Source organism: Perna viridis, chromosome 1 (genome assembly GCF_037379345.1).
Source record: "Perna viridis isolate PV_CMFRI_1.1 ecotype Kerala chromosome 1, ASM3737934v1, whole genome shotgun sequence".
NCBI classification, from domain to species: Eukaryota; Metazoa; Mollusca; class Bivalvia; order Mytilida; family Mytilidae; genus Perna; species Perna viridis.
The window spans coordinates 44,829,665-44,851,580 of NC_142445.1; the positions used below are offsets into that span (position 1 = coordinate 44,829,665).

At 31.8% G+C, this 21,916-nt stretch overlaps 1 protein-coding gene across 11 annotated transcripts in view; it reads right to left on the reverse strand.

Moving 5' to 3' along the window:
- Positions 1-2,864: 2,864 nt before the first annotated feature.
- LOC148628941 (uncharacterized) overlaps positions 2,865-21,916 on the reverse strand; it is a 69,244-nt gene continuing 50,192 nt past the window's right edge. For 9 of the 11 annotated variants that reach the window (XM_088541256.1, XM_088541243.1, XM_088541209.1 and 6 more), the window contains 19 exons: positions 21,780-21,906; positions 20,827-20,984; positions 20,511-20,659; positions 18,950-19,068; positions 18,267-18,430; positions 16,819-16,908; positions 16,429-16,558; positions 15,554-15,708; positions 15,180-15,258; positions 14,653-14,731; positions 13,915-14,045; positions 13,140-13,748; positions 12,015-12,175; positions 10,620-10,712; positions 9,603-9,732; positions 7,333-7,350; positions 6,204-6,358; positions 5,249-5,406; positions 2,865-4,663 (listed from right to left, as the gene is read on the reverse strand). In XM_088541256.1, the coding sequence (XP_088397382.1) occupies positions 4,531-4,663; positions 5,249-5,406; positions 6,204-6,358; positions 7,333-7,350; positions 9,603-9,732; positions 10,620-10,712; positions 12,015-12,175; positions 13,140-13,748; positions 13,915-14,045; positions 14,653-14,731; positions 15,180-15,258; positions 15,554-15,708; positions 16,429-16,558; positions 16,819-16,908; positions 18,267-18,430; positions 18,950-19,068; positions 20,511-20,659; positions 20,827-20,984; positions 21,780-21,906 (2,838 nt within the window). In that variant the 3' untranslated portion in view covers positions 2,865-4,530. The remainder of the gene's footprint in view (positions 4,664-5,248; positions 5,407-6,203; positions 6,359-7,332; positions 7,351-9,602; positions 9,733-10,619; positions 10,713-12,014; positions 12,176-13,139; positions 13,749-13,914; positions 14,046-14,652; positions 14,732-15,179; positions 15,259-15,553; positions 15,709-16,428; positions 16,559-16,818; positions 16,909-18,266; positions 18,431-18,949; positions 19,069-20,510; positions 20,660-20,826; positions 20,985-21,779; positions 21,907-21,916) is intronic. The other 2 variants (XM_088541263.1, XM_088541205.1) reach the window with 1 other exon arrangement.

Here is a 21,916-nt window from a genome sequence, read left to right on the forward strand (position 1 = left end):
AGGGATGTTGCCACAGATGAATGGAAAGTTGACAATTCTGAATGAAAAGTCATCACGTTTGTCGTAAAGTTCGGTCAATAGTTTTCCTTTACCATCGATTTCTAAGTGTAGGTCAAGATATGAGGCTGACTTCTCAATTTCTTTTGGGTAGATGCGATGTATCAAATCCCCGAAATTAGGATTGTTTAAAGATAATACGTCATTTATATAGCGGAAACTGAGATTGAATGATCTAGCCAAACAATATTCTTTTTTTTTTTATCACATCAGCTATAAAGTCAGCCTCATAAGAGTGAAGAAATAGGTCAGCAAGTAAAGGAGCACAATTTGTTCCCATTGGAATGCCGACCGTTTGTTGAAAAACATGTCCACCACACTGGACAAATATGTTGACGATTAAAAATTCCAGCATTTTGTAAACATCTTCCTCTGTATATTTGGAAGATGATTTGGAATTATTTCTTACAAAGTATGAGGAATCTCTACCAAGAACTATATATTTGTATCTAGGTGTACCATCTTTTTTGGAAAAACAACGATGTATAATGTTTTTAAGTCGGGATTTTAACTGAGTATGGGGAATAGAAGTATACAGTGTTGAAAAATCATAGGTTTTAATGCTATTATATTCAAATTCTTTTTAAATTAACATATGTTTTGAATGGCAAAAATGTGAGTAGCTGGGGATTAATTGTTTTTCATTGCATCACATATAGTAGGGATTTAAGTAAAGATGGAATTCAAGTAAAAATGTCTACATGGACTATAAGGAATCTTAATATTAAACTTTTAACATTAAATTTTCTAAGTCAACAAACCAAGGCTGCAAGGGTATATACACCAAATATCATTGACCTAGCATAAGGGGTTCATGTTTAAAGGAACGTGTCAGAAAACTTAATGTTATGTTTGTGGTTTCTGCCACCTTCTACTTTTAAATAAAATTTTACAATTAACAAGAGGCTCCCAAGAGCCTGAATCACTCACCTGGTTGAATTTTGCCTTTCAAGGGCAATAAATTAAACAAGAAGTTGTTCAACAATTTTGACTCAAGACAACTTTGATAGGACTTATCATAAGAGTCATTTCAGCAAATGAAAGCTAAAATCTATCATAGTTTTCAAGACACTGGCAGAAAACTGTAAAAAAAAAAAAGCTATCATTTTCCCCAGTCAAGGGCAATAACTCTTATAAGGAGGCATCTGATAACTTTTATGCCTGAAGACTTTTGTAGTCCTAAAAATAAGGATCATTTCAGCTATTGAAAGAATTTGGGTAAACCTAACGGTTTTGGAGATATATGTGAAAAATTAATGTCTGACCCCTATGTTCTATTTTAAGTAACATCGGCCATGTTTTTCGACATCAAAAATCCCCACAACAGTTCTATGCAGGATTCCCCAAGGAACATTCATACCAAGTTTGGTTAAAATTGGTCAAGTAGTGTCAGAGGAGAGGATTTTTGAAAGAAATAACATAAACTATAGGCTCAAGAGAGCCTGAATCGCTCACCTGGTTAACCATTTGCTTATTTGAAAAACTTGAGGAATGAGACAGGCTAAGTTAAAATCAACTAAATTGTCAAATGCAAGAAATGCTTTTCATAGCATTTTCATGACCTGAACCAGAATTTTGCTAAAGGCAACAATTTTTGAATTTTTTTTCAAAGACCAGTCTTATGACCCCTAAGTTTCATTTTTATAGTATAGGCAGCCATATCTATTCACAGATTAAAATTCCCAACAGTCATTTTGAGCACAATACAATAAAGAACTATTATGCTTATTTTCATTCAATGATCTTAAATGGTTTTAGAGAAGAAGACTTTCAAAACTGTCCATGTGAAAAAAAAAAACAACAAAAAAACTGTTTCAGGGGTCGTAACTCCTACATTAGTCAATGAATGGTTTTGAAAATTTCGGCATAGGTCCTTCTCATGATGCTTAAGGATTTAACCATGCCAGAAATTTGCTAAAGGCAACAGTTTTTTAGTTATTTGCAAAAAACTGCCATCTGACCCCTATGTTCTATTTTTAGTAACGGTGGCCATGTTTTTTCATGAATCAACAATCTTAACAGTCATTTTGTGTGGGATACCCTAATGAACATAAATGCCAACTTTCATTTAATTCTGTGCACTGGATTTTGAGGAGAAGATTTTCAAAGTTGCACATGCGAAAAATGCCAAAAAAAAAAACTGTTCTAGGGGTCTTAACTCCTACATCAGTCGACCAATCGTTTTGAAAATTTTGACATAGGTCCATCTCATGATGCTTAACAATATCACCCATGCTAAAGGCAACGGTTTTTTAGTTATTTGCAAAAAAGTGCAATCTGACCCCTATGTTCTATTTTTAGTAATGGCGGCCATGTTTTTTGACAGATCAAAAATCCCCACACCAGTTCTATGCAGGATATCCCAAGAAACATTCAAACCAAGTTTGGTTCAAATTGGTCAAGTAGTGTCAGAGGAAAAGAGTTTTGAAAAATTGTTAACGACGACGACAGACACCAAGTGATGTCAATAGATCACGTGGTCTTCGGCCAGAGGAGCTAAAAAGGTAAGTTTTTAGTTTATCAAAGGATGTTCATACATAAATACAGATTATGAATACATGAATAAATAAAATACTTCCCACGGTGCACTTGATGACCTACGGCATTCTAACTCTGAACAGCTGGGACAAATACGGGCACACCTGTTGATACAGCTCTGAATTTGGAATGTGATAAAATGTTGGACAAGATTCTGATCCACTAATGCATGAAAAAAGATGAAAACAACAGTGTCATACTTGTATATGACCACTCATTTTTTGTAGTCATATTAAAATGTTGAATACAAATAAAACATATGATTAATATAAATAAAAAAAACTTTATTTCCTGGTATGATCTACAAACAACTACTCTAGAAATGTGAGGAGAGATTCTTAACAAGTGTAATGATATTTCTCACTGAAAAACTCACTGTGATATATCAATACTACAACTAAAAATATTGCTTCCTAAAAAACAGACATGTGGTTATCAATTATAACTAACTGTATCACTATTAAATTTTTGTGCAGTATAATACAAAATATTTTAATACATTATAGCACTTTGTAACCTTTCAATATTTGATGAAATACTATTTCAGTACATGTGGTAGTTAAAATGAAAACAAACAGAAAAGTTATTATCCCAAACATTCTTTGAGATAAAGAATCAAATTTTAACCAATGTGTGAGAAAAACCAATACTCTAAAAACCTTGTTGATAGGTCATGTAATCACTCAAACACACCCAACAACTCCCTAAAACATCTACAGGATGGCAAGTATAATGAGACATTAATCTATACATTTCATAAAGCAAAAATACCAGGGCAATGTTCTACCATCACAATAATGAATCAACTCTGCACATACAGATCAGCAGATCTACTAATTATCTTTAACCTGCTCCATTTAACACCCACCCAGTGATAAAAGATGCAGCAATCACATATCATAAATAAAATACATAAAATTCAAAGTGGAAATAATATCCTAAATGCTATAATTCATAATTCACAATGCAACAAATAATTCTGAGGTAAACATGAATTGAAAACCATTAAAATATATAATAAATATGTAAACGTTTTTCAAATATAAAATACAAAAATAGAGACATCACAGACTATCTATATCACAGATTTGCTTTGTACAAAGACTATCACATTTCTTATAAAATGTCCCATTCTCCAGTAAATGATATATATTTCAGTGTAAAATAATGACAGCGAAATGGGCTTGAGATGGGATGAAAACAAGGTTTCAGATCAATTCTAGGACTGTTGAAACAATGATTAAACACAACTACTTAAGTTAGTTACAAAACGGAATCACAAATTTAAATACTTAGTAAAAACTGTCTGTGTAAAGATTCATATGCAGTATTTTTAATTATAGCATAGTTATGAGAGCCTTTGTTTTGTATATGTAGCTTTAAACTGAGATTCTTTCTGAAAATATTAATAAATATAACTGAAAAAAGTCATAATTTTCACTTAAATTTTGAGACAACCATAAAGTTATGATATTTAAGAAATATTATCAATAAGTGAAATAAAATTAAGGCATTTCATTAATTAATAAAAGAAAAAATCACATTGGCACTGAAATAGTTTGTATTTGGCACAAAGCTTTCATTCAAAAAGCAAAAATGTCAGAGGAATGTTACAAAAGTACCATTACACAAGACAGTGCTCACTATTAATCTTAAGACTAGAAGTGAGACATTTTACATGGCAAGTACAATATATCTTTGCTGTAGTTACATGTACAAAACAATACCCCTTTCTCATCAAGCTCACAAATAACTGTACAATTTTTATGACATTGTTTTTTGGTCATTGTATTTGTAGCAGTTTTAACAATTCAATCATGACCACATACTGATCTGACTCCAACAGTATGAAAGAAACGAATAGAAAAACTTATTGTACAACTTAGATGTTATCTTAAATAAGATTTTGACCAAAAACATTTGTTAATCAAATTGTTATTCAGCTTGAGTATTAGGTTGGTCAGCACCATCAGTTTCATCAGCGTGATGATTAGCCTCTTCCTTCTCTACACGATCCATGTACAATTCTAACTCGGCTGTTCCAAGGTCATTGTCATCTCTAATCCAACTAGAAATAATAAAAAAAAAAGTTAAAATTAACAATTACTTTCTACTTTTGACGTTTTTTTTATCATTATTAATGTTTTATTCATATGTCCCAGAACAAAGAGTTGTTTGATGAAATAGAGACTTCTGAAGTTTCTACTGATGATCCTTGATGGAGTTGTCATAAGACTTCAACCCAATGAAGGAAGGAAGGACATGTCTATTTTCCCAGTATTTCTAAAAGTATTTGAGATATATGTTGAAATATACATCTTGAACCCTGTGGTCTTAAAATAGCAGTGGCTGTCATGTTATAGGATCAAATAACATAATCTGTATATTTTGTTGAAGGAGATACTCTAAAAATGCTGGTGACCAAATTTTGCAAAAATCCACTGAGTGATTTCAGATGAGAAGGGAAATGTCAGTTATGTATTGACACAACAATTATGACAAGGGTAAAACAGGTATTTAAGGTCTAGAAATACATTTTCAATTCATTTGATAAATATTACTCTAACCAGGCATTGGAATGATACACAATGAATAAACACAACAGAAAAATAAAATCTACACAACTTTATTTGTATTTTTATAAAGAACAAACCTTCCACATGGAAATATGTATTTGGTTGGATCAGAAATGGATTCTTTAACTGAAATTTTCTCAAGGAACCAGGCAGACTTAGGTTCACTTCCGTTATGTCCAATAATTAAAGTTTCTAATCTTCCAAGATCTACTGCATCTATGATGAAAGTGTCAGTCTGAAAACAGTAAGATGACAGGTGACTGGTAATATTTTGTATAAATCTTAGACCTTTGAATTAGTCAACTATAATTTAAAATTCAGTAAAAGGTCATCTTGAGTTCATCCCTTTCAATCAATCAGTCAATCATTTTTGTTGTTGTTGTTGTTGGGAGTTTTATATCACAACTTATAAGTTATGCCAGAGCTTGAGAAAACTATGCTGACTTTTTGTACCATGCTAGACTTCTTATAATTAGGCTTCTGGAACAAAAAACAAGCTATGTTGCTACAAGACTGAAGTCATCACTAAAAGTTTTATGGTCATTATCATGAACTCGTGGATCCTTATGGTGTACCCATCAGCACCATGAGAACCAATTCATTCACAGTTTTACAATTTTCCTTTCTTCTTTCGTCTCCCGGGACATGACATTTTATGAATGATTTGGGTGTTTCTAGAAAAGCATAGAACCCTTCCACTGCACCTGGTCCATACTCCCAGTTTTTAGTGGTGTCTGTGTTGCTCATTTACTGTTTTTTTGTATATGTTCTTTTAGTTCTTTCATGTTCTTTTTTGAGTCTGTTTTCCTTGTCTAATATTTATCTGCTTAAATCTTGGTTTCCTTAATCACATAATATCATTGTACATTTCCAATTTTTCCGTCTGAATGACTTATAAGGGGTTTCCTATATGGTTTCTGATGAGGGGAACCAGGGGGTAACATCAAGTGAGCTTTGCTGAACAGTTATTTTTGTTTATTTCTCTCTTTTTAAATCATACTGGTATTAAGATTTTCAAACTATCCATCATACCTGGCCTCTTTGGAACAATGGTCGTTTCTCAGAACTGTGAACAAGAAAGCGTTTGCCACTATCACCCAAAGTACCAAAGAGATTTATATGAATCATTTCATCAGTTTCTGCTCCATCTTCATCTCCAGTCTCTACTTCTACTAAATATTGGTTTACTGAAATACAAGTGTTCATAAGATTTATTTTTATTTTCTGTCAGAATTTCCAAAAATAAAATTATCAATAAAATTATCAATAAAATCCAATCCAAATGATCAGCATTAAATGAAAATGCAAAAACCCAGAGCAAGCACCTTTGTGAAATAAAGCAATAAGCTTAATAGAAACTAAACAGAGCAGGATTTCATACTTGAACAAATGAAATGATCATATTGACCATGGTATAATAGAAAATTGGATGAACTGACAAATTATAATCCAGACAATGTTTTGTATTTTCTATTTACAAAATATTTTCTACTTTATACTTTAGTCCTTGGTAGGAATCGACAATTCAGTTTTGACTATCTAATATTATATGTTGAATACTATCAAACTACAATAAAGATACCCCACTTTAAACTCCCTGCATGAACATGTAGAATACTACTATTTCTTACTGCACATCAATTACATATTTACATGAGATGTCCAATATTTCCAGAGTTAAATCATAGTCTATTAAAGAATTTAAAAATTGTGAATTTCAGCACTGAATAAGTAGGAAGTCTTGTGTATAATTCCTGGACTTGTGCACATTTACAATAACTATAATCAAGCTTTGACAAAATCTACAATATATTTAGAATTTCCCTTATACCATGCCTGGAGATACAGAATGATTCGTACTCATTATCAAATCAAATTTTGGGGAAAAAACCTTTTCTATTATTGCTTAAATGACTGTTTCCACAAAGAAAATAAGATTCAACATAATATATATTTATATCAGCAACCTATAATTGTTCATTCTAGTACATGATATGGCATTCCCAAGGGTTCATAAAAAGTAAAAATATGATTGCAAAATACGAGAACACAGGAACAAATTCTTGTTATGTCACCATTTTTTAATTAAACAGCAGTAAAGATATAGTTATACATTAGGTCATTCATAAGCTAAATAAGACAAAACAAAACCAGTTCTTACCACGAATTCCTGAGCTCTCTTTAATCAAAAATTAAACATTTTTAGATGGAACAATATCTACAGTCCTCTTAAGTAAAGAAAGAGTAAAGATGGTATGAATATATTTTTGTTATCATGTGATCTGATCAACCACTGAGAATGTAAAAAATATAATACATGAAATATATGACACTACTAAACATAGTGATAATATATAAATTTAGGACACTACTAGTGGTAAAATACACATAATTACACAGGTAGTAACATACATTGTTATGTTTGTGCCCGGTGCAGGATTGAGTGGAAAAAATGAAATGTAAATGTAACAAACATATTGATATGATGAAAAATAAGAAGAAAGACAATTGGTACCCTTGGCAAGTAGCTAGCACTACAATTATGACTGATTTAGAGATGACAAGCTTAGTTGGTGACATTTTTATCAAGGAAATACTTGTGCTTTATCAGTTTTAAAAGTTTCTTAACCTTACTGATATAAAATAATGAAACATTAAGTCTATATTTAGAACAAAAAGAGAATAATATTGATGTCAAGTTTGCCTGATAATTAAATATTGGCAAAAAAATAAGTATCATAGTCAGTATGCACCAAAAAGAAGGACAATATAGAGGACAATACAGAGACATCAGAATGGACCAAAGACATGACCAAAAGGTGAAACTGGAATTAATACAGAGACATCAGAATGGACCAAATACAAAGGTGAAACAGGAACTAATGAATCAAAATAACAAATAAGAAAAAAATTTAATTGATCAAGAATGCAGCACAGAGCCGTATGTCCATTGCCAATCCAAAAAAAGTTAAAGTGCAAAATTTACCAAATCAAAATGGTGGCACAATATGATCAATTACAAATGGTGACAAATAATCCTACTAAATTTGAACAAAATCCATCAAATGATTTCAAAGGAGTTGCTTCCAGAAAGTGTTCCTTAAGTGTGGCATGTACAAATTCAACGAAGTCCCATAACTCCAGTAAAATTTCTTGATTCATTATGATGGTGCAATATAATCAACTACATGTGGTAACTAACACTCCCACAAAATTTGAACAAAATCTGTTTAGCAGTTTTTGAGGAATTATTTCCACAAAGGTAGCAGCAGGGGACAAAAATACAAAATTAGATAAGGGCAAAACAATGAAGCTGTGGTATCCCCATGCTATGTAAAAATTACCTCATGATTGTTGATTGATGACCTAGAAAATCATCAAGATTCTTGGACTTTCTATGGAATTTAAAGTGTTTATGTATAAAGTTTGGACAAAGATGACTGAAAAGATGTTGACACTAGTTGCCAATGGAAGAAAGAATGAATGGTGGCCCATCTTTTCACTACTCCATTGGTAAGGAATAAATTTACCACTGAGAAAACATTATGCCAAGCACTGAATTTGAATTAGAAATAATGCTGATTAAATATAAAGCCATGCATATTGTATGTTTATTTACAGACTAGCCTTATTGTACACTCAAAATACTGGAATAAGCAAGTTGAATGAAAACTATGACAAATAAAATTCTTGCAATCTAGTGTTTTTCTATCAAAGTGATTTAAGCCAAACTTCTACAAAATTACAACCTTTGTTTTCTGTAAAACAAAAGGGATTGAAGTATACAACTAAGTCACATATCATTCCTTGGCAATAAACAAAACAATGCAAAAACATAAAGCATAATAACAAAAACACATCAGTGTAATCTAACACAATCTAGCAAACCAATAATGGAAAACACAATCAAGGACAAAGTCCTCATACTGGTAATCAATACACATTTAACCCTTGACCTTAGAAGCACTGAGAGCCTGAATTCAGTCTAACAGGAAGTTAACCTGTTACACTGAGTAAGGATCTTTACTAAAAACAAAAATGTACATCTATTTATAGCTCATAAATATTAAAGTTTGTTAAATATAATGAATACAAATAAATCCTAGTTGATGTAAAACTGTAAAAGGCATAATTATTAATAAAAATATCGATAAATTCCACTTTGTCCTCTTACATGTAATACTTGCCTTATATTGCAATTAATGTACAGAAATGTTATCATCTAAAACAGGTCTAGTCATAAAAGTTTAGGTGATGAATAATTCAATATAGGTTCTTTATTCTTTGGTTTACCTTACATCTTATTGAACTTAAATATATGTGTAATGATGGCAACATTTGATGAAAGTTTCCCATGAAAATTTAGATGAAAAATACCAAACTTGTAGCAATTTTAACCTGATCATATATAATAATAGCAATTACACCTACCTGGCCAAATGTGGTTTTCATGGTGAGCAGGGATTTCTACAGAGATATCATGATCAGGTTCTGATAATGACAGGGTCTTGTTGACAGGAAAATCCAAAGTCTTCCCTCGGAATAAATCTTCTAATATCAGCTGTAAGATTAAAAACACTTAACTATATTCAGTCATAGTTAACAAAACATTTCAAAAAATATATGTCATTAAAATCTATGTTATGTAAAAAACATTAGCTGTTTATATATATCCGTCTGTATGGCTAAAAGCTGTATAATTATTACTAAGATTATAAAGAGAAATAAATACCCCATTTATCCAATGTTTTGTTATTACAAAATGGTCAGTATCTCAGAGAACATCCAAGTTGTTTTAGCACAGTTTTGAAATATTTTAGGGATAATTAAAACTGTGAGTGAAAATTTTTGTATACTGCATCATAAATCATTCATTAAATTTAATAAATCACTGCTACTTATATAATAATCAAACAATAGTTGCTCATGTAGAGGGCATTATCTATAAATGAGTGCCCAAGGGACAGGGATATAACCTGAAATATTGATAATACCTCAAACTGCAGGCAAGAGCATGATCAGTGTTAAAGGCAATATCAATACCCAAGGGCAGTCAATTCATTGATAAATAAATAATAATACATGGTCATTCTTAATACTGCCCTTGTTATCAGCCCAAGAGCCTGATATCAGCCAAAAGGGACAATATCAATTGAGGGCCGATAACAAGGGCAATATTGAAGAGGCCATGTATTTATCTGTTAATCATATTTCAGATTTAATCATTCATTAACAAATTATCTGCCCTCTTTAAATATATGCTATGAGGGCAATTAATAACAGACTACAATGCTTTTACCACAAAGGTGAAATCAGTAAAAATAGCTCATTCTTCATTGATATGTACATGACCAGTGGGTCAAGTAATACATTTTTATCCCCTAAGTAACAGAATATAAAATAGACTGTTTGGAACTGATTTCCAGTAAAATACTTGATTACTCTTACCATATCAACACTCCATGAAGCACCAGGTTTAACATCACAGTGCTCTAGTCGTATTTTCCTGATATCACCAAGCTCTTCCAACTCTAACTGAATCTGAATACATAAAATGTTACTCTTAATCATTTCTAAAGATTTTCAAAGTTAATAACTAAAATATTACAATTCTTCTTCAATATAATTCTGCTCGATTTTTCATGTTCAGAATCAACTGCTGTATATACTTAAGCATAGGTTAATTCCCTGTAAGTCAGACCCCTCATTACAGTCCAAAATTTCTGGAACCTGGTCTTGACCCGCTTATAAATGGGACTGATCTCTGACTGCTATATTGCAAACATTCCTCAATTACAATGAGTATACCTGTTTGTTTTGATAACTTCAATAAATATTGAAATAAATAATTACAAGTCAGAGTTGTTTTGATAGTAGAAAGTAATTAAATTCTTGACAAGCCATGTGAATTGTTTTATTATGGTCATTTTTTTCATTCATTCTAAATTTGGTACAACCAAAAACCTAAACTAAAATCATATATGGAACAACAATGCATAAAACATTAAATTCATGATACTCTTACAACTCATTATTGAAGTTATATCAGTAAATTATTATCAAGGGCGTAGCTAGGCCTGTTTTAGTTGGACGCAAAATTACGGCAAGGGGTCTGGGGGGGGGGGGGGGGTCGCTCAAGGCCACCAGTGAGTCCAGCAAGGCAAAGCCCTCTGGGAAACTCCTGAATTTTGACGATTTTGGAGCCAGTTTTTCAGAGCCTATACTACATTCATGGTATGCATATGTGATAAATACCCTTTACTTCATCTTTAAAATGAATGTTTTTATTTTTGTTACTTTTTCCGAAAGTACACAACTGCATATTTGCATATAGGCAGCTACGCCCCTGATTATTAAGAGATTTTATTTTAAGGAAATTGAAATTCATAGAAAGAATAGTTACAAACAACTCAAATACCGATTAATTTTGTCAATAATTATGATACATTATTGGGTCATGTTTCTATTACATCTTTGCGTCTTTAACTATACGAGTGTACACAGGTTAAAATCAATACACAAAATGCGTGAATGGGAAATATGAATAAAATCATAAAAGACCAGTACTGTGGCAAAAGACCAAACAGTAATTATTATTTTACTACAGCATATTCTAGCCGTTAAAGGTACAAGATAGTCTTCCTAAAACACTGGAGTAAATGGCACTGGTCTTGCTGTTCAATGCATGTGGTTCAATGTTGGTGTTAATCAAGCTTTTAACATTTTCAAGCTAAAAATTCATACACTAGATCTCGTCAAGACCATTCTCAGCACTTAAAAATCAAGTCCCAAAAGTCTCACTTATAGGCGAGTATATATAATGGACTGTCCTTATATACATACATCAAACTTTTCTGTTGTTCCTGGTTTGAAGAATCCTTTACCAGGTTCTCCCAGTGGAAGCTGTCCTGAATTACCAGCATCACCATACACAGTAAGGAATACCTGGTCATCAAAGGCTTTGGATTGTTTACTGGTTACTAAAGATACTTTAAAATCTCCATCTAAAATAAACAATCTCAATACTGAACATATACATGTATGCAGTTCAAACACTAGTATTCATAATTCAGCAGGCATTTTTATGATAAACTATTAAAGTTTTTTTTTTTTTTAAATTGTGTATTTGTTACATTTAAGAATGAGTTACTTAGCCAATAAGAAAAGCCATACACAATTATACCTTCATTGATAACCAGTTGAATATGGATTTCAACTTAATCATTATGGGGATCAAAAATTTTCTTTTGAAATGATATAGAAGTATAGAATAAACGATTATTTTTATGTGCCTAGAGGTGGTATTAAAACAGTATTTCATAAATCAATGACAGAAACAGTTATTCAGAAAGTCTCGAAATTATTTGTTATATACACTCATAAGTCTAAATGAAAAAGATACTGCTAAGACCAAACTGAACAGAACTGAGCCAACATGAATATTGGACAGGCATTTGTCATTCTGGCATAGGGGTGCAACAATTCATATTGTAAAATTGGACATGCTTGATGATATGTATCACAAAAATTTTATGAGATGTATGTCTTTCATTGGTGCCACTGTGTTTTACAAAACAAAACTACTTACACACGAGAGGAAATAAATATTTAGGATTTGATACATCATTCCATTTGAAATTAAACATTTAACCAATATATTTTTTCTCTGAGTCATTAAACTAATTTTAGCCAAAACACAAATTTGCTTTAAAATAGCATCATAAAGTTAGTATCATAAACAACCAGTACGTACCATGAACCAAATTGTAAAATTACTTCAATTTAGGTACATGCAGTGAATTGTTTCCCCCTTATTCTGGCATCCTATTACATATCATATTGTATTGACAGTCTTCATCATATTGAAGCTTGTAAGTCAAGAAAAAAAACCAATTTATTTACAATAAAGATATTTCTTGTTAATTAATCGTTATTTGATTATTGTCTTTTTTCTAAGTAATATCTCACCAAAAGGTTCTTTAGGTGGTGTCATTGGTTTTACAGGAGATGAAACAGGGGCATCAGGTGTTCCCACCTCTGGACTCTTTTCTTTATTATGCTCCTCTTCAGGATTTGAAGGTTCCTTGTCATCTTTTAGTGGTACAGGTGTTGGTTCTTTTGGTTCAGGTGATGGTGATTTGTTTTTTGGTTCAGGTGAAGGTGATTTGTTGACCTTTGGTTCAGGTGATGGTGATTTGTTGACGTTTGGTTCAGATGATGGTGATTTAGCCTTAGGTTCGGGTGATGGTGGTTTTTGCTGGGTCAATGGAGATTGAGGTTTTGGTTCTGGTGATTTCTGTTGTGGATTAGGTGATGATGATTTTGGCTCTGGCACAGGAGTTGGAGAATTTTCCTTTGGTTCTGGTGTTGGCGTTTTCTGCTTAGGTTCAGGAGAAGGTGACTTTTGCTGGGGTTCTGGGGAAGGTGATTTCTGAACAGGCTTGGGTGAGGGTGATTTTTGTTTTGGCTCTGGTGATGGTGACTTCTGTTTTGGTGAAGGTCCCTTATCTGACTGTACTGGTGAGGGAGTTTTAGTTATAGATTCTTGCTGGTCTTTTGACAAATTTTCTTCAGCAACTGAAAGGAAATACTGTGCATTATTTTAAGATTCCTAAAACCAAAACAAACAAAAAAAATGTTCACCAATTTTTAGGCTAGTAAATTTGATAGAGAAAATATCCAAAATATATTCTTAGATCCTCTGTCATCATTAAAACAGACAAAAAGGATAGAGCATACATACTTGGAGCAGGTACACTTGTTCTGACTTTAGCAGACGGAGTTCTGTCCCTTAGTCTGTATGTTTCACTTCCTGGTCTCTTGGGTACTAAAGTTCTTTCTGTTTTCTTATCACCTTCCTCAGCTGATAGCCATCTGAAAAGTTTCATTAAACTTAAATATTATGTATAAGTCTTTTTAAGAATCCTGCAAATTCTGTAATATGTGATACACCCCAAAAAAGCTGCATTTTTATTTTGTAATGAAGTTGTTTTATGGGTCTTTATGCTGAAATGTATAATCATTCATGCTAACCTGTCTGCTCTGTGGAGATAATTCACAGTGAAAATCCAATAGATTTTATTGTGTTTCATTGTCATTTACAGAGTTATCTCCCTTAATTTAGAATTCTATAGTACATTCTTTATAATTTATATCTCCTATGAACAGGGGTTATAGCCACATGTTAAGTTCTGTGAACTATAACATTTTAAACAAAATACCCAAAATATGTTGGCTTTCCAACCATGAATCACATTTTGCATGATTCTTAGCTGGAGTACAACATAAAACTAATTCCATAAATAAACAGATTTTCTACCATGTTTGTTTTTTTTTCCTCTATTTTTTAGTGGCTGAATTATATGATACCTTAATACTGAAAGTTAAATTGGGATTTATTTTTTTTTTAAATATCAGATTATCAAAATTGACCTGCCAATGAGAAAACACTAATTTACAAACATTAAGTAATATAACTTACTGATCACATGGGAATATGATTTCCTCTGTTGCTGTTTCTGACTCAGAGATGATAATCTTCTTTAGATACCAACCTGATCCTTAACGAAATCAATAAAATATAAATTATAGATTGTTAATCAGTTGATATTGTTGCAAAATTCATTTTAGAAATTAAATTAAAATATAAACAAAAAGCAAAAAAGTCCAAATATTTATAATTTATTTGTAAGTCCAAATGTTTTTTGTTTGGGATTATCTGAATTGCAGAATGTGGACAAATCAATATTAATGATGTCATAGTACCAAGCCAGATTATACAAAAAAAACAACCCTGTTAGATCACAGAGAACCAACCAATTAAAAATCTTGTTACAAATCACACAAATTATTCTAGTATAATAGAAAATCACATTTTACATTTCATCTAAATCTTTTCCAACACATAACCTACCACATATGATATATCTACGGGCCTATGGTCAAGCAGATTCTGCCTGCAGATTAAAAAAATGCACTAAAATAAATTGAGAAAACCTTAACACTTACCAAAACCTTCAGAATTATGACCAATCACTACTTTAGACAACTGTCCTAATGACACAGCTTCAACAATAAACAAATCCTCCTGCAAAGTAGACAATTGTGGATTGTATTAACAAAGCACAATTCTCTTTGATGGCATTTAATGATTTAATGTAAATGATATAACTAAATGAATCATTATATAACTATAATTTACAAGTAAATTTCAGTTTCAATATTGATATTGTTAAGAAAACTCATGAAGTGTTTCACAGGTAATTCAGAAATGCTGAACTATAAAATAATTAAAATAGTATCAGTTTGCATTAATGAAATTATGAGGAAGCAAGTGTCAGAACTTTTATATATGTTTATACATTGTGATTGTCACAGTGTACCTGATCTCTCTCAAACTTATCATCATGTGTCTTAGATTTCTTCAGTAATCGTTTGCCAGTAGAACCCATGTCTCCATGTATGTATATATAGACATCAGAGTCAGTACCAGCACTGCCAACATCACCTGTATATACTCTCACTTGGTACTGTAGCACTGGAAAAACAACAGAATTCTTGTATACAAGTATAATAAAAGAATCAAAAGACACTTAGTACCAATCAAAATTTGTTGAATACTAGAATAAAATAACCTATTCATACAAATCTTTTCAAAAACCTTGAAAAGCCACAAAAATAAATGAAATGCAATGTGCAACTAATTTTGATTTAAATATGTGTCATTGTTAGTCATCTATTATATGCACTGTCTTTCATTTCTGCAACAAATTATCTGCTCTCCACAATTTAATCCTTTTTATTGTACACTAAATATCCAATAAAAAAGATTAAATTGTGGAGAGCAGATTTTAAAATTACAAATTTTTAGGCAGATTATACTTACTAGAATACTGAGTAAGTCAAAAAGACTTTCATCCAAGATAAAGCATTTATAAAAAAATAATTTACCCATTTGAACCTCTTTGCTCCATTAAGACCCAAAAATCATAAGAGATATCTGAAACCTGACATAAAAGCAGGCTGAGATTTTCATTAGGAATCTAATACAAAAATCTTCAAAATCAGACTAACAATAAAAGACATTGATTTTGAGGGGTTGACCCAAATTGACTCCTTATAACTTAAAAGAGTTAATATTAAAATCTGATAACTGAAATCTATACTTTAGGTGGATGATACTAAGTAAAAAGTAAAAGCAAGTTTCATGGAGCACTCACAAGAAAATGTGACTATAAACACTGGATTTCTTTTATACCTTTGGGTACATTAATTGCAGGCCACGCAGCAGGTACCTCCTTCCATCCATCATTAGCTTCATCAACTACTAACCAATCTTTAACCTCATACACAAATACATCACCTGTATCCAAATCTTCACATCTTATCTGAAATATTCAACACTACAGTGTTTTGGTCTGAGATTCTACCACTAATAAATTAATGACAAAATGTCTCATAATGCATCATTAATAACAGCATTACAAATAAAGAAGTATATTTAATTCAATTTAATAGAAAAATTAAATACTTAAACAAACCAAATTTTAAATTATTTCAACGAAAAAATCTATTTTCAAATGTAAAAGCATAATTTTCCAAAGGTTTCATTTCCTTATGATGATTCAGTATTGTTTTTATCACTTACTTTCTTTATCAACCAGCCTTTATGAGAAGTGTTTTCTTGAAATCCTAGTCTTATCTTGTATAGCTCTCCAAAGTCTTCAGTGAACTGAGTCTAAAATTCAAACAGTTTTCAATATGATATTGGTGTAAGGAACAATACTGTGAAATAAACTAGAAATACTGTAGGCAAACTCACAAAGAGAATACTCTGTGCTGCAAGCAGATTTATAGCATGTTAAACCCATGAGTCAGGTATTATATTTCCTGTTGCAGTGGCCTGACATTAAGTTTCCTCATTCATATACAAATGATATCTAAACTACCTTCAGAATTTCATTATAATGTGTGAAGCAGTTTAAAAAGAGTTGCAATTTAAAGCCTTTAACTTGTACAAACTTTTAGTCTGATTATTTCCTTTTGAAGGCATGAAAGACTATTTAGTATTGGTAGTAAGTTGCATAACTTTGAAATGGAAAATTATAACCAAAAAAAAAGAAAGGGATTTTACTCCAAAAAAAAGGAATGCTCTCATTAAAAGTAACAATAAATCCCTCATTATATTTCTTGTTCTTGAGTAGGATAGATATTCAAACCTCAGTAGCTTGAACTCCAAGGAACCATTGAAATGTGTTTGAGTTATCAGGAGTTCGAGAAATTGAAGTTTGTATTTTTCTGGATTTTTTAGTAGCCATTCTGAGTTCGACTTTATCGTTAGAAACTACTTACTTCCCACAAAGTTTTGTTATTTTTAGATATTTTGCACTGGCTTTCGGGAGGTTTTGTTGATTTGTGGACAATAAAAGTGCTGTGTGTGCATTAAAAACTTTCAGAGTTTGAGTTCCTTGGTCAATAATTTGTTTTTATCTTATTTTCTTTGATGTCATTGTGCCAACTTCGGAACATTCCCGAACTTCAATCAATACAATGTTAGATTAAAACTACCTAATTAGTGATGACTTAGATATTACCTGTAATTAACTAAAATGACACTTTGATTAATGACAGGGTTTCACTTTTTGACACCTTTTATTACCCAAGCTGACAAAATGGCTGACGAGTTCAAGTTAGTGAGATTTAATTTCTAAGATTTATTACCAAACAGACCAACTAGTCAGTTTGAGTTTCGAAAAATTCATAGTTATTAACATTGATTATATAGGAGAAAAGTTTGGTGCTTTGAATAGTGTTCAAATAATCCTGGGTGTTTGAGCCATACAAGTTCGAATGAGTGAAGTTCGACTGTATTAAATATTTAAACTTTTTTTGGTTTTAAGTCTAAAATGAAAAAAAAAAAGGAAATTTGTGCAAAAAAGAAAGGGAGCTTCCTTCCATTAAAACAATTCTTAATCCAAACCCTGTTTTAAATATCCCTCAAGTCACCCTTGACAACTATATGTCAACTGATAGACTGTCAAAAAATCATGATACCACATAATGGGTAAAAATTAGAGAAGTATGAAAAAAACCTACATCAAATACATCAATCTGACCAATTTGGAATGGTTTTTCTCTGGTTGTTGTCAACTTGGCTGGTTTTGTCTCACCATCATCACCAGACATCACCATGACAATATCACCAAAGTTATCTCCTCCTTTATTACCACCAGTTTCTGCTGTCAATTTCCATCTACCTTCTATTAACAAAAAAAAATATTAAGTATAAATTAAGTTTAAAATCTCATTGTCCTTTTACTGTTCTGTACTGACCATTTCGAGAAAGCATGGGCTCTTTTCACTTTTAGAAGGGTTTTATAAACACTCTACCCTTTTCAGTCAATTGTACCTTAATATATGATAATGCTTGCAAGATGTGCCCTCAAATTTGCCCATTAAGTGAACGAGTGCCTTTCTTCACCTGGATTTCCCTGCCATTCTTAAAAGTTGTGGGAACAGAAACAAAGTGAAAGTAAACATTATCAAGTAACAAATGTATTCATTTAAATATCTGCTTTATTAAACAATTAAGACATAAGCTGATATATACATGTATAGGGCTTTTTGGATATATTATTCCTGTAAATTCACAAACAAGAATATCTTTTTCAAAATTACTGTTTACAGTGTATATTTACTGATTTGAAGAGCTACTGTCCTACTAAATGCATAAATATAGAAATTTACGAACAGTTATGTGTAGAGCATTAAAAACATACTTGATGTAGGGAGTCCATCAGAGCCTAGGGATGGAATGACAACATGACTGTTTTGAACAGCTGATAATCTGATTGTTTCTTCCACTTCCCTGGACTGATCTGACTTCTGTCCTATCCAACTACATAGATATTGTATTATATTAGTTTTGCAGACAACAGGGAAGCACAAGTAAAAATTCTCAAAAAATGTTACATCAGCTGGCTCATTATAAAATTAAGTATTTCAACACAGATGTTAAACTTGACTATGAAAATTCACATTTAACACACTTTCAAACCAATATGTCATAGTAAATTAATTTTAATAAATAATTAGCAGTCCCTATAAAAAGATTCATGCATGTCAAAAACCAATAAAATTCATAACAGTTACAAAACCAGTTTTAGTTGTCATTTGGTTTGAAATAACAAGAGGCTCCCAGGAGCCTGAATTGCTCACCTGGTTGAATTTTGTCTTTCAAGGGCAATAAATTTTACAAGAAGTTGTCCAACAATTTTGACTCAAGAAGACTTTGGTAGGACTTATCATAAGGATCATTTCAGCAAAAAATCCCCACATCAGTTCTATGAAGGATAACCTTAGGAACATTTATACCCAGTTTACTTTCAATTGGTAAAGTAGTGTCAGAGGAAAAGATTTTTGAAAGAAAAAACATTAAAAATAGCAAAAACCATTGAAAAAGGGCAATAACTCCAACATAGCTTAACAGATTAAAACGAAATGCAGATAGATCTCATCATGCTGAACACTTTTATCCTGTCAGAATTTAGCTAAACCTAATGGTTTTGGAGATATAAGCAAAAAACTACTGTGTGACCCCTATGTTCTATTTTTAGTAACAGCGGCCATGTTTTTCGACAGATCAAAACTTCCCACTAAAGTTCTAAGCAGGATACCCCAAGGAATATTCATACCAAGTTTGGTTCCAATTTGTAAAGTAGTATCAGAGAAGAAGAGTTTTGAAAAATCTTTAATGACGATGGACCGACGACGACAGACATCAAGTGATGGCAATAGCTCACATGGAGTTTGGCCAGGTTAGCTTAAAAATCAAACGGATTTAGAAAAAAAATTTGGCACATTGCAAAAAATATAAAAAATTTACATTCTTGATTTGGTTGATTTAGGCGGGACATGAATGTAGGGTTTTCTAAAATAACATATCAAATCTCTATAGTAAGGGAAAACATTTATTGGTGGGTTTGAGTCACCTTTACTAATGGCAGTGGCTAAATTTTATATTGGATGGTACTTAAAAAAATAGGGCATCCAATGAGCACTAAATGATACTTCTCCAGGTTGGAAAAAATTGGAGGAGGGGGTAAAAAAAACTTAAAATGGCCATAACTTTTGTGTAAATTATCAAATCGAAGTTGAAATTTGAAATCTGTATTTCGTGACACTCAATAATTGTACAAAGTTTGAAAAAGACCCACCAATATCTTCTAAAGTTACCATCAGGAAACCATCTGGGACGTCAGACAGACCTGCAACTTTTCTGAGGTTATCACATTATACCTCCCACTTCAAGTGTCAAGTGCTAAACCTTAATAAACTTACTCATTATGATTAAAAATGCTCTCTTGAGCAGCAAAGTCTGAAGTTTTCACCACCACTTTGTCTAAGAGCCATGGTTTACCATGACCTTTCTGTATCACTACTTTCTCTAGTTCTCCTAAATCTACTGCATTCACAGTAAATATGTCTATCTGAAATGATATGAAAATTAATCTAAACATCTTCAATTGACCTTAAGCTTTTCTGTGTTAGTTAATTTATGAGTTTAAAAGAACCAGCTTTTTACTCTGCTCATCATTACAATAATATATAACAAATAATTTCTCAGTTAAGGGAACAGGAAAACAACTGTACAAACCTGTCCAGTTTGGAATTTGACTTTGTTATTCCTGCTCTTCACCAGGTGACGTCTCCCTGAGTCTCCCAGCATACCATACAAGGTAATGAACACAGGAGAGTTAGTATTTGCATTCATCTCTTCTTCACTGGTATGGATCTCAACATGGTAGGGCAACACTAAAGTAAACATTTGTAATTGCATTGTAAATAAAGGTTCTTAAATCTACAAAAAAAATTTAGAGTGGTAGTCAAAATGTAATTTTATCACAATATTTTGTGTTCATCATTTTTTCCCGTAGAAAGGATGTTGAGTTGGGAATTTTTTAAGATTGATGATCACCTTCACTTAACAGACTTCAGCAAAACTTTAAATCTTTTTTCTGTAACTGCAAGCAAACTGCCAAGTAGTAACATATAAAACTAAAATTGAAATGTTAAAAATTTACAAAGAGTAAGTCCTGTCTAACAGGAAGTTTGGATAAAATAAGAACATGAATCACCACTTAATATGCCAAAGCAGGTAACAAAATCCTAAGTCATTGTGTCTTTAAGAAGGTGAGAAAATTGAAGTTTTTTTCCTGTTGAACATACTAAATTTATCAATTTATTTCCTATCAGGCAGGAAGTTTAAGTTAGAGATGGTGTGCAACTCATCATGTTAAAGCATTGTACTAAATCTTTAATTACTCTGTCATGTAGAAACTGCGAAAATTGCAAAGAAAATATTATGCTGTTACCTTTACATTATTATTCATTTAACTAGTTCTTTAGATATAGGATAATTTTGCATGAAATGCACTACACAGGGAAAGTTTAAATATAGACCTTTAAAACAGATTATTGCTGAATACAGGTGGTGGCTAGGACAGGTTTGATCGTAAAATATCTTCACATAAATGAATTGGATGGCTTTCATTCATAGGCTGCCTTGACATTAAAATGATAAAAAAAATGACATTTCTGGTTTCCTACCTTGCTTTTGAGACTTTCCTAGTCTCATTACTGGTAGTTCTTTTCTGATGTCACCATTGACCTCACCAACCCAATGTGAAAAGTCAAAAGTCAAAACATCCTTAGTGTTGTCGTCTTCCAGTTCGATCTGAAATATA